At 37.6% G+C, this 20,951-nt stretch overlaps 1 protein-coding gene across 1 annotated transcript in view; it reads left to right on the forward strand.

Moving 5' to 3' along the window:
* The first annotated feature begins 646 nt into the window (after nt 1-646).
* The window catches only part of LOC126031229 (acyl-coenzyme A synthetase ACSM4, mitochondrial), a 28,598-nt gene continuing 8,293 nt past the window's right edge, over nt 647-20,951 (forward strand). The window contains exons 1-6 of the mRNA XM_049789520.1: nt 647-850; nt 4,670-4,880; nt 11,465-11,672; nt 16,388-16,531; nt 17,515-17,671; nt 20,401-20,480. Of these exons, the coding sequence (XP_049645477.1) occupies nt 647-850; nt 4,670-4,880; nt 11,465-11,672; nt 16,388-16,531; nt 17,515-17,671; nt 20,401-20,480 (1,004 nt within the window). The remainder of the gene's footprint in view (nt 851-4,669; nt 4,881-11,464; nt 11,673-16,387; nt 16,532-17,514; nt 17,672-20,400; nt 20,481-20,951) is intronic.

Here is a 20,951-nt window from a genome sequence, read left to right on the forward strand (position 1 = left end):
AGTCTAGGACTTTAATCAAGGTTTCAAATGTGTAATGATTGAAAAATAAAGCCAGAAAAAAGGAGAAAGACAAATTAAAATTTTAGTGGTTGGAATAGATACGTCTAAAGCTTAAAAGGCTAGGCAGGAATAAAAGCACAGCAAGTAGGATATTTGCCTTGCATGGGAAGACCTGGATTCGATCCCTGGCATCCCATATGGTCCCCCAAGCACTGCCATGAGTTATTTCTGTGCACAAAGCCAGGAGTAACCCCTGAGTGATACTGGGTGTTGCCCTAAAAAAAAAAATCTTGAAAGGACTGCTTATTGGAAGAGATTAGTCAAGTAAGGAGTTAGCTAATATATCAAAACAGAGCCTGGAATGTCAGCCCAAAGAGTAAATATTGTTTGTCTAGTGTTTGATTGTGAGGAAGGTGTGTTTGATAATTCTATCATTGTGTGTCATATCAAATACCAATGAGATTAATTAGTGGCTAACTGTCACAACCCTAGAAGATGGAATAGATGCTCACGTGTTCCTCAGCTCCTCAGAAACACATTTTCACCAAAGAGCATCATGGGACACTAACAACAATCTCCTCTCATCTCTCTCCACAGATTGTGGTACTTCTGCTTCCATATCAATAAACCACACCATTCCGGAAACATGAAAATTTTCTTACGTTACCAGACAAGATTCAGATACATATGGTTTGCCAAGCCTTCTGGCCGGCATTTTCACAAAGATCACCAACTTTGGGTGCCTCTGACTCTTGCTGACTTTGAAGCCATAAATCGCTGTGAGATGTCATTGCCTAAGAACTTTAACTTTGCTAAGGATGTTCTGGACCAGTGGTCACAAAAGGAGAAGGTACAGATTATGGGTTCTATTAGTTGCTTAAGGTCCACTGTTCTCAGCCTTTCAGAGCTTTGTTCTAAAGTCCACCTGTCATCTTTTATGCTATTCTTTCATCATATTTACTCAGATGCCTTTCTTTGTTTTCCAGTTGCCCTCTTCTCTCCCCAGGGAAGAATTTTTTATCCTCAGCTACAAGAGACTGTCTTTCCCTAGAGTTTACTCAACCCCACCCCAACCCCCACCATTTCTTTGCTACTCTCTGAGTCCTGTCTATTTTCTTTCTAGTTTTTGTTTTTCTTTGGGGCCATAACCAGCAACGCTCATATTTCACTCTGGGCAGGGCTTGGGGCCCCATATGGGGTGACAGGATCAAATGTAGGTCAAACCTCATGCAAGGCTACTAACTTTACTAACTCTTTAGTTCTTTCTTTCTTTCTCTCTCTCTTTCTTTTCTTTCTTTCTTTCTTTCTTTCTCTTTTTGGGTCACTAACTTTACTAACTCTTTAGTTCTTTCTTTTCTTTCTCTTTTTTTCTTTCTTTCTTTCTTTCTTTCTTTTTCTTTCTTTCTTTCTTTCTTTTCTTTCTTTCTTTCTTTCTTTCTTTCTTTCTTTCTTTCTTTCTTTCTTTCTTTCTTTCTTTCTTTCTTTCTTTCTTTCTTTCTTTCTTTCTTTCTTTCTTTCTTTCTTTCTTTCTTTCTTTCTTTCTTTCTTTCTTTCTTTCTTTCTTTCTTTCTTGTCACACCCAACAGCGCTCAGGGGTTACTCCTGGCTCTAAGCTCAGAAATTGCCCCTGGCAGGTTCAGGGGACTGTATGGGATGCTGGAATTCATCCTTCTGCATGCAAGTCAAATACCGTACCTCCATGCTATTTCTCTGGCCCTTTAGCACTCTTTTTCTTCATTTTTCTCCAGACCCCAAACAGCATACCTTCACTATACTTTCTTGTTTTAGCTGGTCATAGGTTTATAAAAAAGCAACCAAATAAGTTTTGGGTTTATAAATAGTCATTGTTGGAGTAATAAGGTAAGATTTGGAGGATGAGAATAAAACAAGACGCATGAGGTCTTTCTGACCCCTGACTCAAGCATGGAACTAAGCATTTTTATCTATCAGTTCTTAAATGCATTTAAAGAACCTATGCTTCTGATGATAGTAAATGCTAGATATACAAAGTAATAAATCATGTTGAGTTGCTTCTTCTTTTAAATAAATAGTGAAAGAAAGTCAATTCTTTTCATTGTAACTGGAATTTATACAATTTTCTAAACTCTTTTGAAGAAAGAAAGTAGAAGTTGATTGTCTCTAGGTAAAAATTTAAGAGAATATTGGGGCCAGAGTGGTGGCACAAGCGGTAAGGCATCTGCCTTGCCCGCACTAGCTTAGTACGGACCATGGTTCCATCCTCTGGCGTCCCATATGGTCCCCAAGCCAGGAGCGGTTTCTGAGCACATACTCAGGAGTAACCCCTGAGCATTACCGGGTGTGGTCCAAAAACAAAAATAAAAGAAAAAATTTAAGAGAATATTGAGCTTTTCATGTGTTAATTAAGTGAACATAAATACTTAGTTTTCCATTTTCAGTAATCTACAGTTAGCAAGTGACCTTTTCACAGCTGTGATGATTAAATTTTTTTCTTAAGTAAATGTATACAAATAAAAGTTATCTAGTGTAAAAAATACAAAGAACAATAGCACAGGTGTAGACGTATCTTTCAAAAATAGTGGTACTCACATGACTGATGATTGAGAAATACCTCCTATATTGTTTCAATAAATCCCCATCACCATCGTGGGAGATTCAAATGGGGAACATAATCTCCTACTTATCCAAGGCCACCAGTTTTCAAAGTAAAAGAATCAGCCTCTTATCTTTGATTAGTTGGTTGTTGTCCAATGCTTAGACCATATCTAATAGTGCTAGGGGCTATTTCTGTCCTAGGTCTTGGGAGTTAACTCCCAGCAGTACTCAAGAGACCATGTAGTGCTGGGATTAAATCTAGGACTCCTGCACATAAAGCATGCACTGCAGTTCTTTGAGTCATCTATATTCCCAGTCCAATCTCTCTTCTCAGAGAGTTTATATCCACAGGATAGAAACACAGCTTTGTTTGTTTAGATTTTTTTTTTTAGAAGGGTGGCTACACCTAGCAGTTCTCAAGGGTTACTCCTGGCTCTTAGCAAAGGAATCACTCCTTACAATGCTAGGGGAACCATATGGCATGCAGGGCATTGAACCCAGTTTGGCTACGTGCAAAGCAAGCACCCTACACATTGTACTAGGAACACAGCTTTAACAGAGCACTGTATAGTGGTGTCCCCTACAATATGAGAAAAAAGCTACAGAAAAAAATCAAAGAAAAGAAGAGTAACCAATGAGAGCTTAGGGTCAGTGAAATGCTCAATAGGCTCCATCACATGCTCTGTGGGAACTTCTGAATTTATCCCCAGCGCTAGTGGGAGTTTCCCCCAAATAATTTTGGATGGGGGATGGGAAGCTCAGAGACAATAAGGAAATAGAAATTGGACTCTCAAAAAAAAATTTTTTTTTTGGTTTTTGGGTCATACCAGGTGACGCTCAGGGGTTACTCCTGGCTCTATGCTCAGAAATCGCTCCTGGAAGGCTCAAGGGACTATATGGGATGTCAGGATTTGAACCACCGACCTTCTGCATGAAAGGCAAACGCCTTACCTCCATGCTATCTCTCTGGCCCCTCTGAAATATTTTTTAAACAGGAAATATAAAAATTAACATTACAAAAAGGTGGAAGAAAGAATTTTTCCCCCAATACCTAAAGCAATAAGGCTTTGCAGTACAAGTGACTTGCATGGCTGACTATGGTTAAAATTTTCATCTATCTGTCAATCACCACCCTTGCTCCACATAAGTAATAGGTCCTTCCACACCGATGTTTGTAATTTCTGAACCCTCACCTCAGCCCTTGAAATTAAAATAAGACATTATGTTCCTAATCAATCTGAGAATGCACACTAGAGTTATTTGGATGAAACAAAGTCTAACAGCTTAGAAAGATGGGTGATATGCAGGAGAGTTTGAAAAATTGGACTAGATATTGAAGAGGACTAGTGTATTTTCCTAAGGATACCTAAGTCCCAAGACCCCACAGATTTTGCAGTGTCCATTTTTCTATCCTTTGAGAAAACCCCAATCCAAAAGTTTCATTGACCTAAATTTTTTGCCATGTGCCCATCTACTGGTAAGGGAAGAGTGGGCATCCTGATAAGTTATCTCATCAACATTTAATGGAAAAATATAACCCAGGGTCATGATGATAGCACAGTGGTTAGGGCATTTTCTTGCAAGCTGCCTACCCAGGTTCAATTCCAGGCATTCCATAAGATCCCCTGAGTCTGCCAGCAGTAATTTCTGAGCACAGAGCCAGGAGTAACTCCAGACCAATATCAGGTGTGACCCTAAAGATAGATAGGTAGATAGATTAGAAAAGATAGAAATATCAGGTAGATTAAATAGAAAGATAGATTAGGTGAATAGATTAGATAGGACGATAGATAGATGTTAGATAGATAGATGATAGATAGATAGATAGATAGATAGATAGATAGATAGATAGATAGACAGACAGACAGACAGACAGACAGACAGACAGACAGACAGACAGACAGACAGACAGATAGGCAGGCAGACAGACAGATAGGCAGGCAGGCAGACAGACAGACAGACAGACAGACAGACAGACAGACAGACAGACAGACAGACAGACAGACAGACAGACAGACAAAGAACCTATTTGTTCTGTTGGTGACAGGCCAAACAAGCTTTCTTCTCCTCTTTAAAAGGTGTCTTGCTTTCCCAGACAGGAGAGAGACTGGCCAATCCAGCCCTGTGGTGGGTGAATGGCAAAGGGGATGAGGTGAAATGGAGCTTTACAGAACTGGGTTCCTTGTCTCGAAAAGCAGCCAATGTTCTCACTAAACCCTGTGGCCTGAAGAGAGGAGACCGAGTGGCTGTGATTCTGCCCCGAATCCCAGAGTGGTGGCTCATAAATGTGGCTTGCATAAGAACAGGTTAGTGCCGATATTTAATGTTAATAAACCATGCAGAAATGAAAATTTAGGTTGATTTTTTTTCCTGAATTCCTACCTCTGACATATTTATAACTACTACTTAAAAAGATAAATGTTGCTTTGATATGTTTTTTCACAGAAAAGGAAACAACCTCAGAGAGGTTAAGGAAGTCGTCCCTAGGCACAGTGCTAGAGAGAGCTAAGCAATTGGGATTTAAACGTAAAGTTCTAAAACAGAGAACCAATGCCTCTTTTTTATGCAGAATTATTGTGTGTCCATACAAATGAATCAGAATTTATTGCTCTGAATGTATCTGAATTCTTCCTGATATATGAAAATATAAAAGGAAGGAAGGAAACACATATTAGCTGCAAGGGTATGAGAATATGAGTATAAATATCACTTGTTCTAGACAAAAAAAGATTCATGTATCCAGTCATTCATTTTCTCCCAATGCAACAAGTTATAATGTACAATGGAACTTTGCATTAATAAACTTCTATTTTTATATAAACAATTTTGGAGGTTTTATGCCACACCCAATAATACTCAGGTCTTCTTGCTCTTGACTGTTTCCAAGGATCATCCCTGCAGATGCCTGGGGAATTATATAGAGTTCAAGGGATTGAACCTGGATCAGATGCCACAATGCAAGCTTCCTGCCTGCTCTACTCTCTCTACAGTCCCCCAATATAATTTTTTTTATCTATAGCACTCTTTTCTTCCATGTGCAAGGGTTAGAAAAATATATTGGCCTTCTATTTTTTTTTATAAATATAGGCCTTATGTTTTTTATATTTTTAATTGGGGATAGAGATGTGATTCAAGAGGTAGCATGCATGCTTTGTCTTTGCATGTGTGAATAAATCTTAAAATAAAAACTATAGCTCTGCTTATTTGTGTATATATTTTCTATGTTCTTTGACTTCTGTAATGGCAGAATTATTCATTAAGATAGTGGTGTTGGGCCCGGAGAGATAGCACAGCGGCGTTTGCCTTGCAAGCAGCCGATCCAGGACCAATGGTGGTTGGTTCGAATCCCGGTGTCCCATATGGTCCCCCGTGCCTGCCAGGAGCTATTTCTGAGCAGATAGCCAGGAGTAACCCCTGAGCACTGCCGGGTGTGGCCCAAAAACAAACAAAAAAAAAAAACAAAAAACAAACAAACAAAAAAAAGATAGTGGTGCTATAACCCACCCACACAGTCTGAAATATTTTCTGTCTTGCTCTTTATTGAAAAACAATTGTTTGGTTTCTATTAGCCTTTCTGTCTCTGTCTCTTTCTCTCTGTCTCTCTCTCTGTCTCTGTCTCTCTCCCCCCACACACACACAGTAAAAATATTCTTCATATATGCCTTAGAGATCTGCATATTTGACCAAGGTGGACAATAGTCCTCATTGGTCTCTCTCTCTCTCTCTCTCTCTCTCTCTCTCTCTCTCTCTCTCTCTCTCTCTCTCTCTCTCTCTCTCTTTCTCTCTCTCTCTCTCTGTCCTCTCTCTCTCGCCCTCAGGATGGACAAGAACTTTAAAAGAAAAAAAAAAGAAAAACAGTTGTCCAAATCTGCTCTTTAGCATGGAATAAGAGTTTATAAGTCAGTTTTTAAATGAGGGGGTAAAAAGAAAAGGAAAGAAATAAAATGATGGGGCAAGAGTCCATAGAAATGGTACAGAGGTTAAGGTGTTTGCCTTGCACATGGTCAAACTAGATTCAATTCCTGATACCATATATAGTTCCCTAAGTCTACAAAGAGTGATCCTTGAGTACAGAGTCAAGAATAAATAAACTCTGAGTACTTCTGGGTGTGGAGAAAATTTTACCCAAAAGTTAATAAAAAAAATTATGGAGCCAGAGTGATAGTTAATCTGGAAAATAATTGTCTTATCCCTCATGCCACATATGGTTCCCTGAGCACCACTAAGAATGATAAGAATGAGCCCTGTGCAGTCCAGCCAGGTGTGACACACACACACAAAAAAAAAAAAACAAGAAAAATAATGAGAATGCCAGGGCTTGAGAGATAGCATGGAGGTAGAGCATTTGCTTTGCATGCAGAAGGACGGTGGTTCGAATCCCGGCATCCCATATGGTCCCCCGAGCCTGCCAGGAGCGATTTCTGAGCGTAAAGCCAGGAGTAACCCCTGAGTGCAGCCAGGTGTGACCCAAAAACCAAAAAAAAGTTGGAAACAACTATACAGAAAATATTAAATAAAATATAATTCAGCTGAGAATAAGTTTAGTTCTGCCAGTTACCAATGTTGTAATTACAGTAAATCAGTACTTATGAAAGTTGTCATATTATATATATATAATATATATACTTGAAACATCAGATACATAAGTAATACAATAAAAGTAATGGTTACTTGTAATGCTTTATTTTCCCCATTTTAGAAATTGTGAATCACCATTCTCTAAATTTTCAGTTAATTTTCCCATGCATGCTCTTTTTAAAGTTAATTTTCAATTTTAAGGTTATAGTGGTTTGCAAAGCTGTCTAAGTTTTAGAAGATATGCAATTGCTTTGTATATCTTCAAATATATGACACCACACCAAGCTCATCATCCAATAAGTCCCTTTAGCCACTTCTACCAATTTTCCTATCTACCTATAAATCCTTATTCTGTGATCAGATTCCAAGATTTGTTTTGTTTGTTTTGTTTCTTTATGTCCACAGGTCTGGGAAGTCTTTCTCTTTTAATTTTTTTTTTTTTTTTGGTTTTTTGGGCCACACTCGTTTGATGCTCAGGCGTTATTCCTGGCTAAGAGCTCAGTAATTGCCCCTGGCTTGGGGGCACCATATGGGAAGGTGGGTGATCTAACCGAGGTCCTTCCTTGGCTAGCGCTTGCAAGGCAGACACCTTACCTCTAGCGCCACCTCGCAGGCCCCTCTCTTTTAAATTTATCTGAAACTTATAGTATTCTCTCCTTTAAATTACATTCATGTTGTCAAAATGTCAAGGTTTCATTTCTTTTGTTGTTGTTGTTGTTTTAAGAAGCAAATCAGTATTTGATTGTGTATACTGTACATATATTTTTTTCTTCTTCATGAAGAAACTGTTTTCTTTGCTCTTCAGCTATCTGGATGTAGAATTGCAGGCTGATAGGCAGCTCTATTTTTAGTTTGGGTGAGGGAGAAAATTCTATATTGTTTTTAAAACTGGCTCCACCAGTATAGATTCCACCAACAGTGGGTAAAAGTTCCTTTTTTTTTTTTTGGCCACTTCTTCTCTTCTACTTGTTGTTTCTTGTCACTGGTCTAAGCCAACCTCACACATATGAGATGGTATCTTATTCAGGTTCTAGTTTGCATTTACTTGTTAAATCAATGATGATATTTTATTTCAAGTGCTGACTAGTAATGTCTATGTCTTCTTTGAAGATGAGGCTATTCAAATCTTCTGCCATTATGTTTTGGCTTTCTTTGTTTGGGGTTGTTATCATTGATTTATCTTCTTGCTTTATTTTAGATCTTCATCCCTTGTCAGACATAGTTTGCGAATGCCTTGTCCCAGGCAATTGGGTGCCTTTTTATGTTTGTGGTTTTTTTTTTCAGAAGCTTTTTAGTTTGATGTATTCCAATTTGGTTATTTTTTTCCTACGGTTATTCACTTATGTTCTCATCATATAGAACCGCCCTAAACCCAGTCCATCTTGGGCCAGTATTTAGTGTTATTTGAAGGTTGACTGCTTCAGCAAATGGGAGGGTCTAGGTTTGTGGACTAACTCTGCTGCTCAACAGCTCATAGTTCATCAAATAGCAAAGACTTCATGAACCTTCCATCACTGGATTTTCAGGCTTTTCTAGCTGCACACTCTATCAATAAAAAATATTTGGGATGCACAACTGCCCATCTGGAGATACTTATTTTGTATATGGTATGAAGCATATTATAAAATATATACAAAAGTAACTTCAAAGTGTAAAAAAAAGAAAATTATCCTTGTTTTTGGTTGTTCCCCCCCCCTCCCCCGGTTACACTCAGTAGTGCTCATGACTTCCTCCTGGCTCTGTGCTCCTGATCACTACTGACAGGCTCTGGGGACCATCTGAAATGAGGATGCCTGGTATCAAACCTAGATTAGCCACATGCAGGGTAAATGCCCTACCTGCTAGACTATCACTCAGCCCCATAAAAATAATTTTTAAGATATAGATATATAGCAAAGGGGTTAAAGTGCTTGCCTTACATGGAGTTGACCCTGATTTGATTCTCATCACAAATACAGTCCCCCAAACACTGCCCTGAGCACATTAATGCATAGCCAAAAAATTTTATTATCTATTTTTAAATTCAAATATTTCATTTTCTTTTTCTCTTGATGGGGAGTGGTTGGGCCACACCTAATGTACTCAGGGCTTACTCCTGGCTCTGTGTTTAAGCATCATTCCTAGTGATACTGACAGTGATCAAACCAGGGTCAACCACATACAAGGCAAACACAGATTATCTTGAAAAAATTATCTTTTTGACAAAGAAAAAATACAAATGGCCAAAAGACACATGAAAAAATGCTCCACATCACTAATCATCAGAGAGATGCAAATCAAAACAACTATGAGGTACCACCTCACAACACAGAGATTGGCACACATCACAGAGAATGAGAACAAACAGTGTTGGCGGGGATGTGGAGAGAAAGGAACTCTTATCCACTGCTGGTGGGAATGCCGTCTAGTTCAACCTTTATGGAAAGCGATATGGAGATTCCTCCAAAAACTGAAAATCGAGCTCCCATACGATCCAGCTATACCACTCCTAGGGTTTACCCTAGGAACACAAAAATACAATACAAAAATTCCTTCTTCACACCTATATTCATCGCAGTGCTATTTACCATAGCAAGACTCTGGAAACAACCAAGATGCCCTTCAACAGATGAATGGCTAAAGAAACTGTGGTACATATACACAATGGAATATTATGCAGCTGTCAGGAGAGGTGAGGTCATGAAATTTTCCTACACATGGATGTACATGGAATCTATTATGCTGAGTGAAATAAGTCAGAGAGAGAAAAAAACGCAGAATGGTCTCACTCATCTATGGGTTTTAAGAAAAACGAAAGACATTCTTGCAATAATAATTTTCGTACACAAAAGAGAGAAGGGCTGGAAGTTACAGCTCACCTCATGAAGCTCACCACACATAGGGATGAGTTTAGTTAGAGTAATAACTACATTTTGAACTATCCTAATAATGAGAATGTATGAGAGTTATAGAAAGCCTGTCTAGAGTACAGGCGGGGGTTGGGTGGGGAGGAGGGAGATTTGGGACATTGGTGATGGGAATGTTGCACTGGTGATGGGTGGTGTTCTTTACATGACTGAAACCCAAACACAATCATGTATGTAATCAAGGTGTTTAAATAAAATATATATAAAAAATAGTAATTCAATCTCTGGGGCTAGGTTTGTAGCTCAGTGGTAAAGTTCAGACATTTTAGGTAAGAGATAAAAAAAATTTGAACACAATGTTCCCAACAGTTTTGGAAAGAATTCATATTTCATATTTCCTTTTCAGGAAAGAATCAGGTAATAAAAGGTCTTTGAGGCAGAGGAAGGGACCCTTTGCCCCATTTCTTTGCTTCCTGCCATGACTTGTAATGCAATTTCTGCATGATGTAGTCCTGCCTAATTCTTTCCATATGAATTCATCTTAAAACAACTATTCTGAGTGAAAGTCAATCAAAAGAGTAACAACTTCATCAATTACTTAGACAATTTTGGAAATGTAAACTAATGTCTAATGACAAAAGCAGAACAGGCAAGTTGGGAACAAGGAATAAGTTGATCATTTTGATTGTGGTAATGGTTTTATGGATATGCAAACATGTTTCATGTTCATTTATGAATTAGAATAATTTTGTTGTGGTTATTAATTTTGTTGTTGTTATTGTTGTTTGCGGTCTCATCTAGCAGTGTTTGGGTTTATTCCTGACTTTAAACTCAGAGGTCACTTCTTGAAGTGCTCAGGAGAAAAAAAAAATGCAATACAGAGTACTGAACTGGGTTGGTGATATGCCAGGCAAGCACCTTACCCCCCTCTACTTTCTCTTTGGCCCTAAATTATAACAATTAAAATGTCTGATGTCTGTTTTTATATCAATTATTCTATAAAGCTGAATTAAAAAAAATAAACAAGTGACAGGGCAAAAAAATTATCTTTAGAATTAATTAGTTCTACCCAATTAAGATAATATTAATGCAAATGTTATTAACTAGAAATATTATTTAAGCATTATAATGAAATGATTCTAATGTTTCTCCAAAAATATTACATAATAGTCCATTACTAGTCTGCTTACTATAGTAGATGCTAATTTTTCTTTTTCCCAGTTCACAGACATAAAAAAGGAAGGCACAGCCATAAGAGCTTAAGCAATAAGTTCAAGGTCACAAAGCTAAAAATTACAAAGGACAAGCTTGGGCCAAGATCTCACTCCTGGAATTCTCTCTCAGTGATCAGGGTCCTGAGAGACAATTCTGGGAAATTGAAGAATGGGTTCCCAAAATCCAGGCATAAAATACAAATTTCCCTGAGCCCACAGCAGTTCTATTCAAAGACCTTCTCTCTTTCCTAGGACTTGTTTTTATGCCAGGAACAATCCAGCTAACAGCAAAAGACATCCTCTACAGACTACAAGTATCCAAGGCTAAGTGTATTGTAATCAGTGAGGAGGTGTTCCCAGCAGTCGAGTCCATTGTGTCAGAGTGTCCTGACTTGAAAACCAAACTCCTGGTTTCTCCACAAAGTCGAAATGGTTGGCTCAGCTTCCAGGAGTTATTCCAGTAAGTAGTTTCTCTGACATCATCTTTAGTCACAGAAAACACACCAATCACAGCTATTTATCAGAGTCTCCTTGTTGCTAAAGACTCAATAACGCTGTAGATTGGTCTGTTCCTTTTCAGGAAAGAATCAGGTAATAAAAGGTCTTTGAGGCAGAGGAAGGGACCTTTTGCCCCATTTCTTTGCTTCCTGCCATGACTTGTAATGCAATTTCTGCATGATGTAGTCCTGCTTAATTCCTGGAATGTTTCTCCCACCACTCTCCTCCCAGCCTTGACTTACTCTGTTCTCTGATTGTTCAGACTTCTCCACCTCTGGGCCTTTGCACTTCATCTTTTGTCTCTTGGCTTAGAAAGCCCTTCCCTTTATTTTTTATAATAAACTCTGCCAAATTTCAGCTCAAATGTTATTCTTCATGAGCTGTCCCTGACCACCTAAAGTAAAACTTCAAACTACATCATCATCATTCTATTTCTCTCATAATGCTTACTGCTATCTGAATTATCATTAGTTCTTCCATGTGTTTCCCTTATACTAAGTAACAATTAGCTTTTTCTCATATACTATGCTTATTGATCATCTGTATGTCTTCATGATAAAAGTGTAGACTCATCTCTTCTCCCCCTCTTTATATGTTATGGGTCTGAGACATATTAATTTTAAACTTATTACTTTGTAGTAAAACATAATACTTTCTTTTTGTTCTTTATATTCTAGCATTTTGAGGGTTTTTATTTGTTTGGGGAATTTGTTCAAATTTGGGAGTTTGAGATGATGTTTCTGTGAAGAAATTCATTCTTGTTCTGTTAGGAATTACATTGAAACAATATATTTCCTTTGATAAAAAGGCAATTTTAGTATTAGTTTTCTTTTTTTGTTTGTTTGTTTTTTTTGTTTTTGGTTTTTGGGCCACACCCAGCGGTGCTCAGGGGTTACTCCTGGCTGTCTGCTCAGAAATAGCTCCTGGCAGGCACAGGGGACCATATGGGACACCGGGATTTGAACCAACCACCTTTGGTCCTGGATCGGCTGCTTGCAAGGCAAACGCCGCTGTGCTATTTCTCCGGGCCCAGTATTAGTTTTCTAATCCATAAAAATAGAATAAAAGGGGTTTTTTGTGCCTTTCAATATTGTCTTATATGGTTTAATATACAGATCTTTCAATTCCTTTGTTAAATGTATTCTTAGTTATTTTATTACTTATTAAATAATAAGAAAATAAGCAGAGGGGCCGGGCGGTGGCGCAAGAGGTAAGGTGCCTGCCTTGCCTGCACTAGCCTTGGACAGACCACAGTTCGAGCCCCCGTGTCCCATATGGTCCCCCAAGCCAGGAGCAACTTCTGAGTGCATAGCCAGGAGTAACCCCTGAGTGTTACCGGGTGTGGCCCAAAAACCAAAAAAAAAAAAAAAGAAAATAAGCAGTGTTGTTTTCTGAATTCCCTTCAGTCTATTCAACAATCTCTGGATTTCATACAAATGCTTTAATACTTTCTTCTAATAAATATATATTTATATATTTAAAAGTATATGATGTACTTTATGCACTAAAAATCCCAAAACTAAAAAATAAGATTAAAAAAAGAATACATATAATTCCAAAATCTCTTATCTTTCCTCTTCATTTCTTTTATATCCACTGAACAGCAAGCACAGCCTCCACTTTTTCATCTAAAATAGCTTTGCAACGTTTAATTAAGCCTGCAAGAAACTTTAAAGATGCCACAAATTCACAAAAGATAAAGAACTTGCACTCATGAGAATTTGAAACTTAAATGTGTATGTTTGGTGGGATGTGGTTTTCAAAATTAGGTAATTTCCCTCTCCAGAATATAAGAAATCCCATATTCCATGGATTGTTTCTCTAAAACTGAAGTAAAGAAGATTTGTTTTCAACAGTTTACCAGTTTCCCAGAAAACCATAAGCAGTCATAAGTGCTAAATTTACATTGGTCACATGGCTCAGATAGAACCAATCTTCTCCTTTATTTTTTTTTAATCTTCTCTTTGAAAACTTTTTTCACATGTCTTCTGCTTTCCAAGGATACAAGTCCAAGATCACTTTCCAGAAATTGATGAAGGATGTGCAAGAGGTCAAACTGTTGGCCACACTAACATTTCTTGTTTCCTACCCTACAAACATACTCTTCCCTGCAAGTCTTAAATCCCTAGACTCTGATTTTTAAAGACATTTTTCCAGGCAGACGCGATATGAGCAATAAATTAAAAAAAATAGTCTAAACTGTACAGGGAATAAACCTTTTTGAGTGCCTGAAGGACAAAATAGAAATTAAGATGGGGGGCTAAAGGAGCAAGAGGCTAGATCATGGCATCCTCTTGTGAAGGGCACATATGGTAGTCAGGAAAGGAGTTCTAATAGCTAAGCTCAAGCTTTCTATGCAGAAAACCCCGATTTGGCTCCTTGAAACTTTCAGAGCACCACTTGGAGCAATTCAGAGCAGAGAATAGTATTTGATCACCCCCCAGGTGTGGTCCCAAAGCTAACTAAATAACTAAATATCTCTAGTGATGCTAAATCTTTCATTTGGACCCTGTAAACAAGGAGATGTTATTGGGGAATTTTAAGAAGGTAAATGTCAAGGTCAATCTGAAACTTTCAAAGGGTTTATTTGGAAACTATTGAGAGAATGAACAAGAAAATAAAAGACTGGAACCAGGAAAATAATCTTGGAGACTAAATTAGGAATAAATCTGAACTTTGTTAAATAAGAAAGGAGGTAAAGAAGCAAATTAAATAACTGGTAAGACTTAGAGATTGGTTGGACATGAGGACTAAGGAAGAGTCTTCAGCTTTTCCATTTGAATGACAGTAGGGCTCAGTCAGTGGAGAAAGACCCAGTAGAGTAGCTAGTAAGTTTACAAATGGATGTGTTGAAGTCCAGAGATGGGTCTAAGCACTAAAACAGTACAGGCACTCATGCTTTGTATATGTGAGCACCTTCTGCATCAAGGCAAACACCCTACCTCCATGCTATCTCTCTGGCCCCTGAGCACTACTCTGGTCTATATGGTCCCCTGAGCCTGCCAGGAACGATTTCTAAGCATAGAGCCAGGAGTAAGCCCTGAGTGGTGCCAGGTGTGACCCAAACACACACACACAGACACACACACACACACACACAGTATCTTCAATCCTGTTTCCCTCAATCCAGAAAATTAGAAATAGATACCTAAGTTCACAAAACTCAGGCATTTCATCTCCAAACTGTATTGTAAATAGCAATCAATTTATTTGTTCTAAGTCTGTAGCTTAGAAATTCATGTATATCACATGCAGAGGCAAACTCCTGTCTCATTCTCTTGTCAAAGAAAATCATCCAAGGAGAGTTAGGACAGAGTACATTCAAGATTCAAAAATATATGGCAGAATGAGTGATAGGCCTATACAAAGATGGAAAGAATTATGGAGGTGTCTATGCAGACAATCTTACACAGATATTGTTATCAGTTTGAATATTCTTCGTTTCAGGAATAGGAGTGAACTAAACAAGACAAGTTTATTATATCACAAATCAAAAGTCCAAAGCTATCGGAAAGAAATGGAGTGGTTAATTCAGTGGTTTGACAAAGTTAGCAAGAATGCAGATTCATCTGTCTTTCTATCATGCCATCTTCAATGGGTTTGCTAATTGTTCCTTGGGTAATTCCACATACCAAGTACCTTCACAATATACACTAGCTCAAAATCAAGATAGGGAGATGGGAAATAGGCAGTATTTTCCTTCTTGTGATTTCATCTAGATAAAGGAGACATTTTCCTATAACCTTTAAAATGTCATTAATTATGACTGAATCACAAACTAATTTCTAAATCAGCTACTGGCAAGGAAGAGCATTATCATAATTTACTCACATTAATCAAGAGCCATAGTTCAGCAGGTAGGCATTTGCCTTGCACTCAGCTAACCTGTGTTTAATTCCTGGCATCTCCTATGATTTCTAAACCCACTAGGACTTATTCCTGAGTGTAGAACCAGTAGTAAACCTTAAACACAGCTGGTGTGGTCCAAAAACAAAAACAAAAACAAGTAAGAAAGTCATAGTCAAGAGCTATATAGGGAACAATTTCCCATCACAGTGTGTTAATAAACAGCTTTATAGAGCCATAATAATCCTATATTCTTACAGAAAAAAATAAAAGGATTCTATGTATCTATGTCATATAGCTGTTTAGCAAATTAATAATATACAAAACTTTATACTGACTCTCAAAAATACAGATTAAGAAAAATTTTTTTTGTTTTTGGTTTACACCCGGCAGTGCTCAGGGGTTACTCCTGGCTCTATGCTCAGAAATCACTCCTGGCAGGGTCAGGGAACCATCATATGAAATGCCGGGATTCAAACCACCATCCTTCTGCATCAAGGCAAACACCCTACCTCCATGCTATCTCTCTGGCCACAGATTAAGAAAAATTTTTTGAGAAAATAATGCTTATTCTATTGTTAATGATGCTGAAAAAACAACTTGGCTATCTATTTTGGAAGTGTATCTTTCTAAAATGATAGGAAAACTTGGTCTATTAACTCATAAGATTGAACTTGAAAATTTCCTCAAAGAATTCTTGAAGTCAGGATGGTTTGGAATTCAGTTCTGTCCCATTGATGATCGTCTAGCATCAAAACAATGTCTTAAATAGCAGGGAAAAATAAATATTATTATCAAACTGGTCTACCATTGGGAGTTCATGTTTTACAGGTCTGCCTCTACAGAGCACAGCTGTGTGGAGACAGGAAGTCAAGAACCAATGGCCATTTATTTCACCAGTGGGACCACAGGCTCCCCTAAGATGGCTCAGCATTCTCAGAGTAGTCTTGGAATTGGGTTCACCCTCTGTGGAAGGTATGGAAGAAATTTCACTTTGTTTTTGCTAAATTATATGCTAAATAAGTTATCATTCTATCATGTATCCTATCATCTATCTCTATGTTATCTATCTATCTATCATATATATCTTTATATCTATCTCCAACTGCTTAGTTAACATATCTATTTTGGAAGGTTATTCTTTATAGCCATGGTGACACCTACAAAATAAAAACCTTGGTGTTCCTGCCCAACCTTGGCTTGGTAAAGATCATATAACAACTCACCATGCAAGAATTCAGGAAACAATCTTTATTCAATACCCACAGCAATGTTTCTGACTTCCCTTTGACAGGTAAATTTTGTAGAAATTCTATTCTAAAGCTTTTTCCTTATACCACATGTCTTTATTTGAAATTATAAGCATTTATGTTTTTATTCATTTTAATGTATGTCTCCTGACATAATCTACCTCTGTAAAATAACAGACCTGATGTATCTTGATGACTATGTCAGATAGATCAGGGACTAGTGTACAATATTTGCTTAATAAGTATTTGTTGCATTAAATGAAAACCCTTAAGAAATCATACTCAATGCAACCTTTGACTCCACTTTTAGTTCTAGTAAGATTCTGAAAAAGTCCTATGAGATTGAGAGGTAGAATCCTTCAAATGAATCACTGGGGCTTCTGTAACAATTTGGTTCTGGCCTAGTCCCTAAAGATACCAATTTTTCTGTTTCGTTACTTCTTCCTTCCTTCCTTCCTTCCTTCCTTCCTTCCTTCCTTCCTTCCTTCCTTCCTTCCTTCCTTCCTTCCTTCCTTCCTTCTCCCTCCCTCCCTCCTTCCTCCCTCCCTCCTCTCTCCTTCCTTCCCTCCTTCCTTCCCTCCTTCCTTCCTTCCTTCCTTCCTTCCTCCTTCCTTCCTTCCTTCCTTCCTTCCTTCCTTCCTTCCTTTCCTTCCTTCCTCCCCCCTCCTCCCTCTCTCTCTGACTTGTTGCCTCTTCACATCATTTTAGGTATTGGTTAGACCTGAAATCCTCAGATATCATCTGGAATATGTCTGACACTGGCTGGATCAAGGCTGCCATTGGCAGCTTGTTTTCTTCCTGGCTTCAGGGTGCCTGTGTTTTTGTACATCGAATGTCTCAGTTTGACACTGACATCTTTCTAGACGTAAGTCCTGACTTCTAACTACACCTTTCCCTTCTCTGCCAAACAACATAGAAATGATTCCTTGGAATTTATTTGGATTGTGAAAATCATTCCTTTTAAGAAACAGAGTCTGCAATTTTAATTGAATGGAAAGGGAACACACACAGCATTGTCAGGCAGAAATCTACTCATATTTTAAATTGTTCATGATTTTCTGGTGCTTCTAAAACTGTGACTGTTTGACAGTCTGAGTCTAAATAACATTAAAATCTCAACTATAAGTTTCTGAGTCAATGAAACAATGACAATAGCTGATGAGTCTAAAACACTGTTTGAGCAGTTGAAGGTAGGTTCACCTTTCTCCTAAAACATTTCCATTCTCCCCTTATGCTTTTCACTTTGTTGAACTCCAAATTCAACATTCTTCTTGAAATCAAGTATGCCCTTCCTTCTCAGCTAGAGGTATCAGGTGACACTGAGTTCTTTAGTCTTTAGAAATAGGTGTGTCAAGCCAATTATTTTCCAACCATGAAAAGTCAGTTGCACTCAACAAAATACATAATTACCACACCTGTGTGTAAATAGAAGCTATTTATCCTGTTATTCTGCTAACTGGTCTAACACGATATGGCTTGAGGATCTTAAAAGAAATAGAGGTTAATAATAAGAACTAAGCTCTCTATATCAGAATTACAATATTTCCTGAAGTAAAAAAATTAAGCTCATTTCAAAACCTACATTTCTAAAAGTAAAAAAATTTATAAATATTAAATATTCCATAGCATGCAAATGTCTTTAGGTTATGTTAAATATATTAATAATACCATGAATATTAAATGATACAAGTATGTTTTATTTAATATATTAAGTATAAATATTGAAGTAAGAATATTTAAGTTTTCCAAACTAAGTGCTATAAAAATTGCTAGGGATTTTTACAGTTATTTTTTGGGGGTGCCACACCTGTTGATAATCAGGTGTTATTCCTGGGTCTGCACTCAAGAATTATTCCTGACATGTTTAGGGGATCATATAAAATGCCTGGGGATAGAACCCAGGTCAACCATGAGCACGGCAAGTGCCCTAACAGTTGTGCTGTTGCTCCAGGCTCAACTTTACACTATTCTTAATTACACTACTGGATTCTAGGGAACAAGTTCACACATGAGAAAATGCTCATTTATAAACTAAAATTTTTCCTGATCTATGGCAATTTAGATAGTCTACATAAACATTTTGAAATAATCCCCTTAAATGTTTAAATCTAATAGAAATTGTCGATTCACTATGTGACATAGCAGAAATTCTCTATAAGAAACGTCTTTAAATTCTTAATATTTTTCTAATGGGAGTTAATAATGGTCATTATTTGGTTTTAAGGAACTGCAAATATGAGCCCCTCAAACCTTTAACAATTAAGAAAAGGCTTTTAATAATGTCTTACTTATGCATCTGTTGTTAAGGAGTTTGCATGTAGTGAGCCTTATAGTAGTACCATATAATCCTCCAAAGAACAGACAGGAGTAGACTTTGAGCACTACATTTGTTACCCTACGCTGTCAATACACACACACACACACACACACACACACACACACACACACACACACACACACACAGATGTCTTAATGCATTTAATCGGTCTGGTCAAAAAACTAATTTTTTAGAAAATAATTGTCTTGGCATTGGTGGTTTTAAGAAAGGACAAAGCTAAATAAACAAGCCAGAGTCAACAACAATGAAATCATGAGACCCAAACTTTAACAGCAAAAGTTTAAAATGGGCCTGTTATGATAGTGGGCTGGTGTGGGGGTGGTATGGGATGCACTCTGGAAACATTGGTGATAGAAGGTTGATACTGGCGGTGGGATTGGTCCTGAAATACTATATGTCTAAACTCAACTATGAATAACTTTGTAAATCACAATGGTTTTAATAAAATAAAAAAAAACATTTTATTTATTTTCTACAGAATTATTTATGATACATAGTGACAAGGAATGAGGGGCACTCCCACCCCCAGTACTGTCCTCCCTCCACCCCCGTTTCCAGCATGCATCTCATATCTCCCTACCTTTCCCCCCAGAACACTAGTGCAACTGGTCTCCACTTTACAGCTTGTTATAGATTATCTATTCTGTTGTTGTTTGCAATAAAAAGGATAAGGGAAAAAAGAAGAAGAGAAAAAAAAATTTGGCCGCAACTACCAAAAAAAAGAAAGAGAAAAAAGAAAAAAAATGCACCAGGCTAATGAGGAAAAAAAGAAAAAAGAAAAAAAAATCACCAAATAATAACCACAGGAGTAAAAAGGGAAGAGAAAAGTGGAGGAAAGAAGGAAAATAAAGTCAAACACTAACAAACCAAAACAAAACAAGAAAACGAAGGGGTGCTGGAGTGGCAGGGTTTGGCATTCCCTCCACTTTAAAAAAATTTTTTTGAAGGAAATAATTGTCTTAGTACATCTGGTCAGTTTTCAGGAGTCTACCATAATAGATCATTTGCAGGTGTGAGTAAAGTAAGTAGCTCATAATGAGAGACTTCTCGAATTCAGCACTTTCCCTTTTCTTTGTTCATTTGATTATCTATTATTTTAACATATATACATTCGTTCTAATAATTGGAATTTCCCAACACAGTGTCACTCTTGAAGACTGGTTATTATTTGCTTTGTTAGTCTAACTTGAGAACAGCTCGTCAAGGGCTTTAGTTCTCCTCTTCTGATATGCGTTTCTCTCTCTCCACCATCCTAGACGCTTACCACTTACCCCATCACGACCCTGTGCAGCGCCCCTACTGTCTACAGGATGCTTGTACAAAAAGATCTTAAGAGGTACTTGGGGCGGGTATAAATCTTCTCTTTCCTGATCTGTAATAACTCCTTTGTGCCTCATAAACTTACTTACATATTAAGTATAATTCAAGGGATATTCAAGAATCCTTTTGAATGGGTACAATTTTTTGAATAGGTACATTTTTTTCTATCTTTTTCCCTATTTTGGATCTCTAGGTATCATAAACCCCATGATCCAGGCTATTTCACCAGAGCTATGTGTACTCAATTAAAGTTTAAAAACTTATGCTTTAAGCTCTAAGGTCAGTGGTTAAAATGTAAGCTCAAAATCAAACAGGTTGGACTGTGCCTCCTACTGTTAGAGAGAACCTCAACATTCAAGATGGCATTGCTTAACCTCTCTCCCATAACTCCATCCATGAGAAAGTATTAATGGAGTAAAGGATTGTGGTGAGAATTCATTGTAGGAGGCATGATTGGTGAGATATCTTTCAAGTGGTAAGTGCAGAG

This window comes from Suncus etruscus, chromosome 15, assembly GCF_024139225.1.
Source record: "Suncus etruscus isolate mSunEtr1 chromosome 15, mSunEtr1.pri.cur, whole genome shotgun sequence".
NCBI classification, from domain to species: Eukaryota; Metazoa; Chordata; class Mammalia; order Eulipotyphla; family Soricidae; genus Suncus; species Suncus etruscus.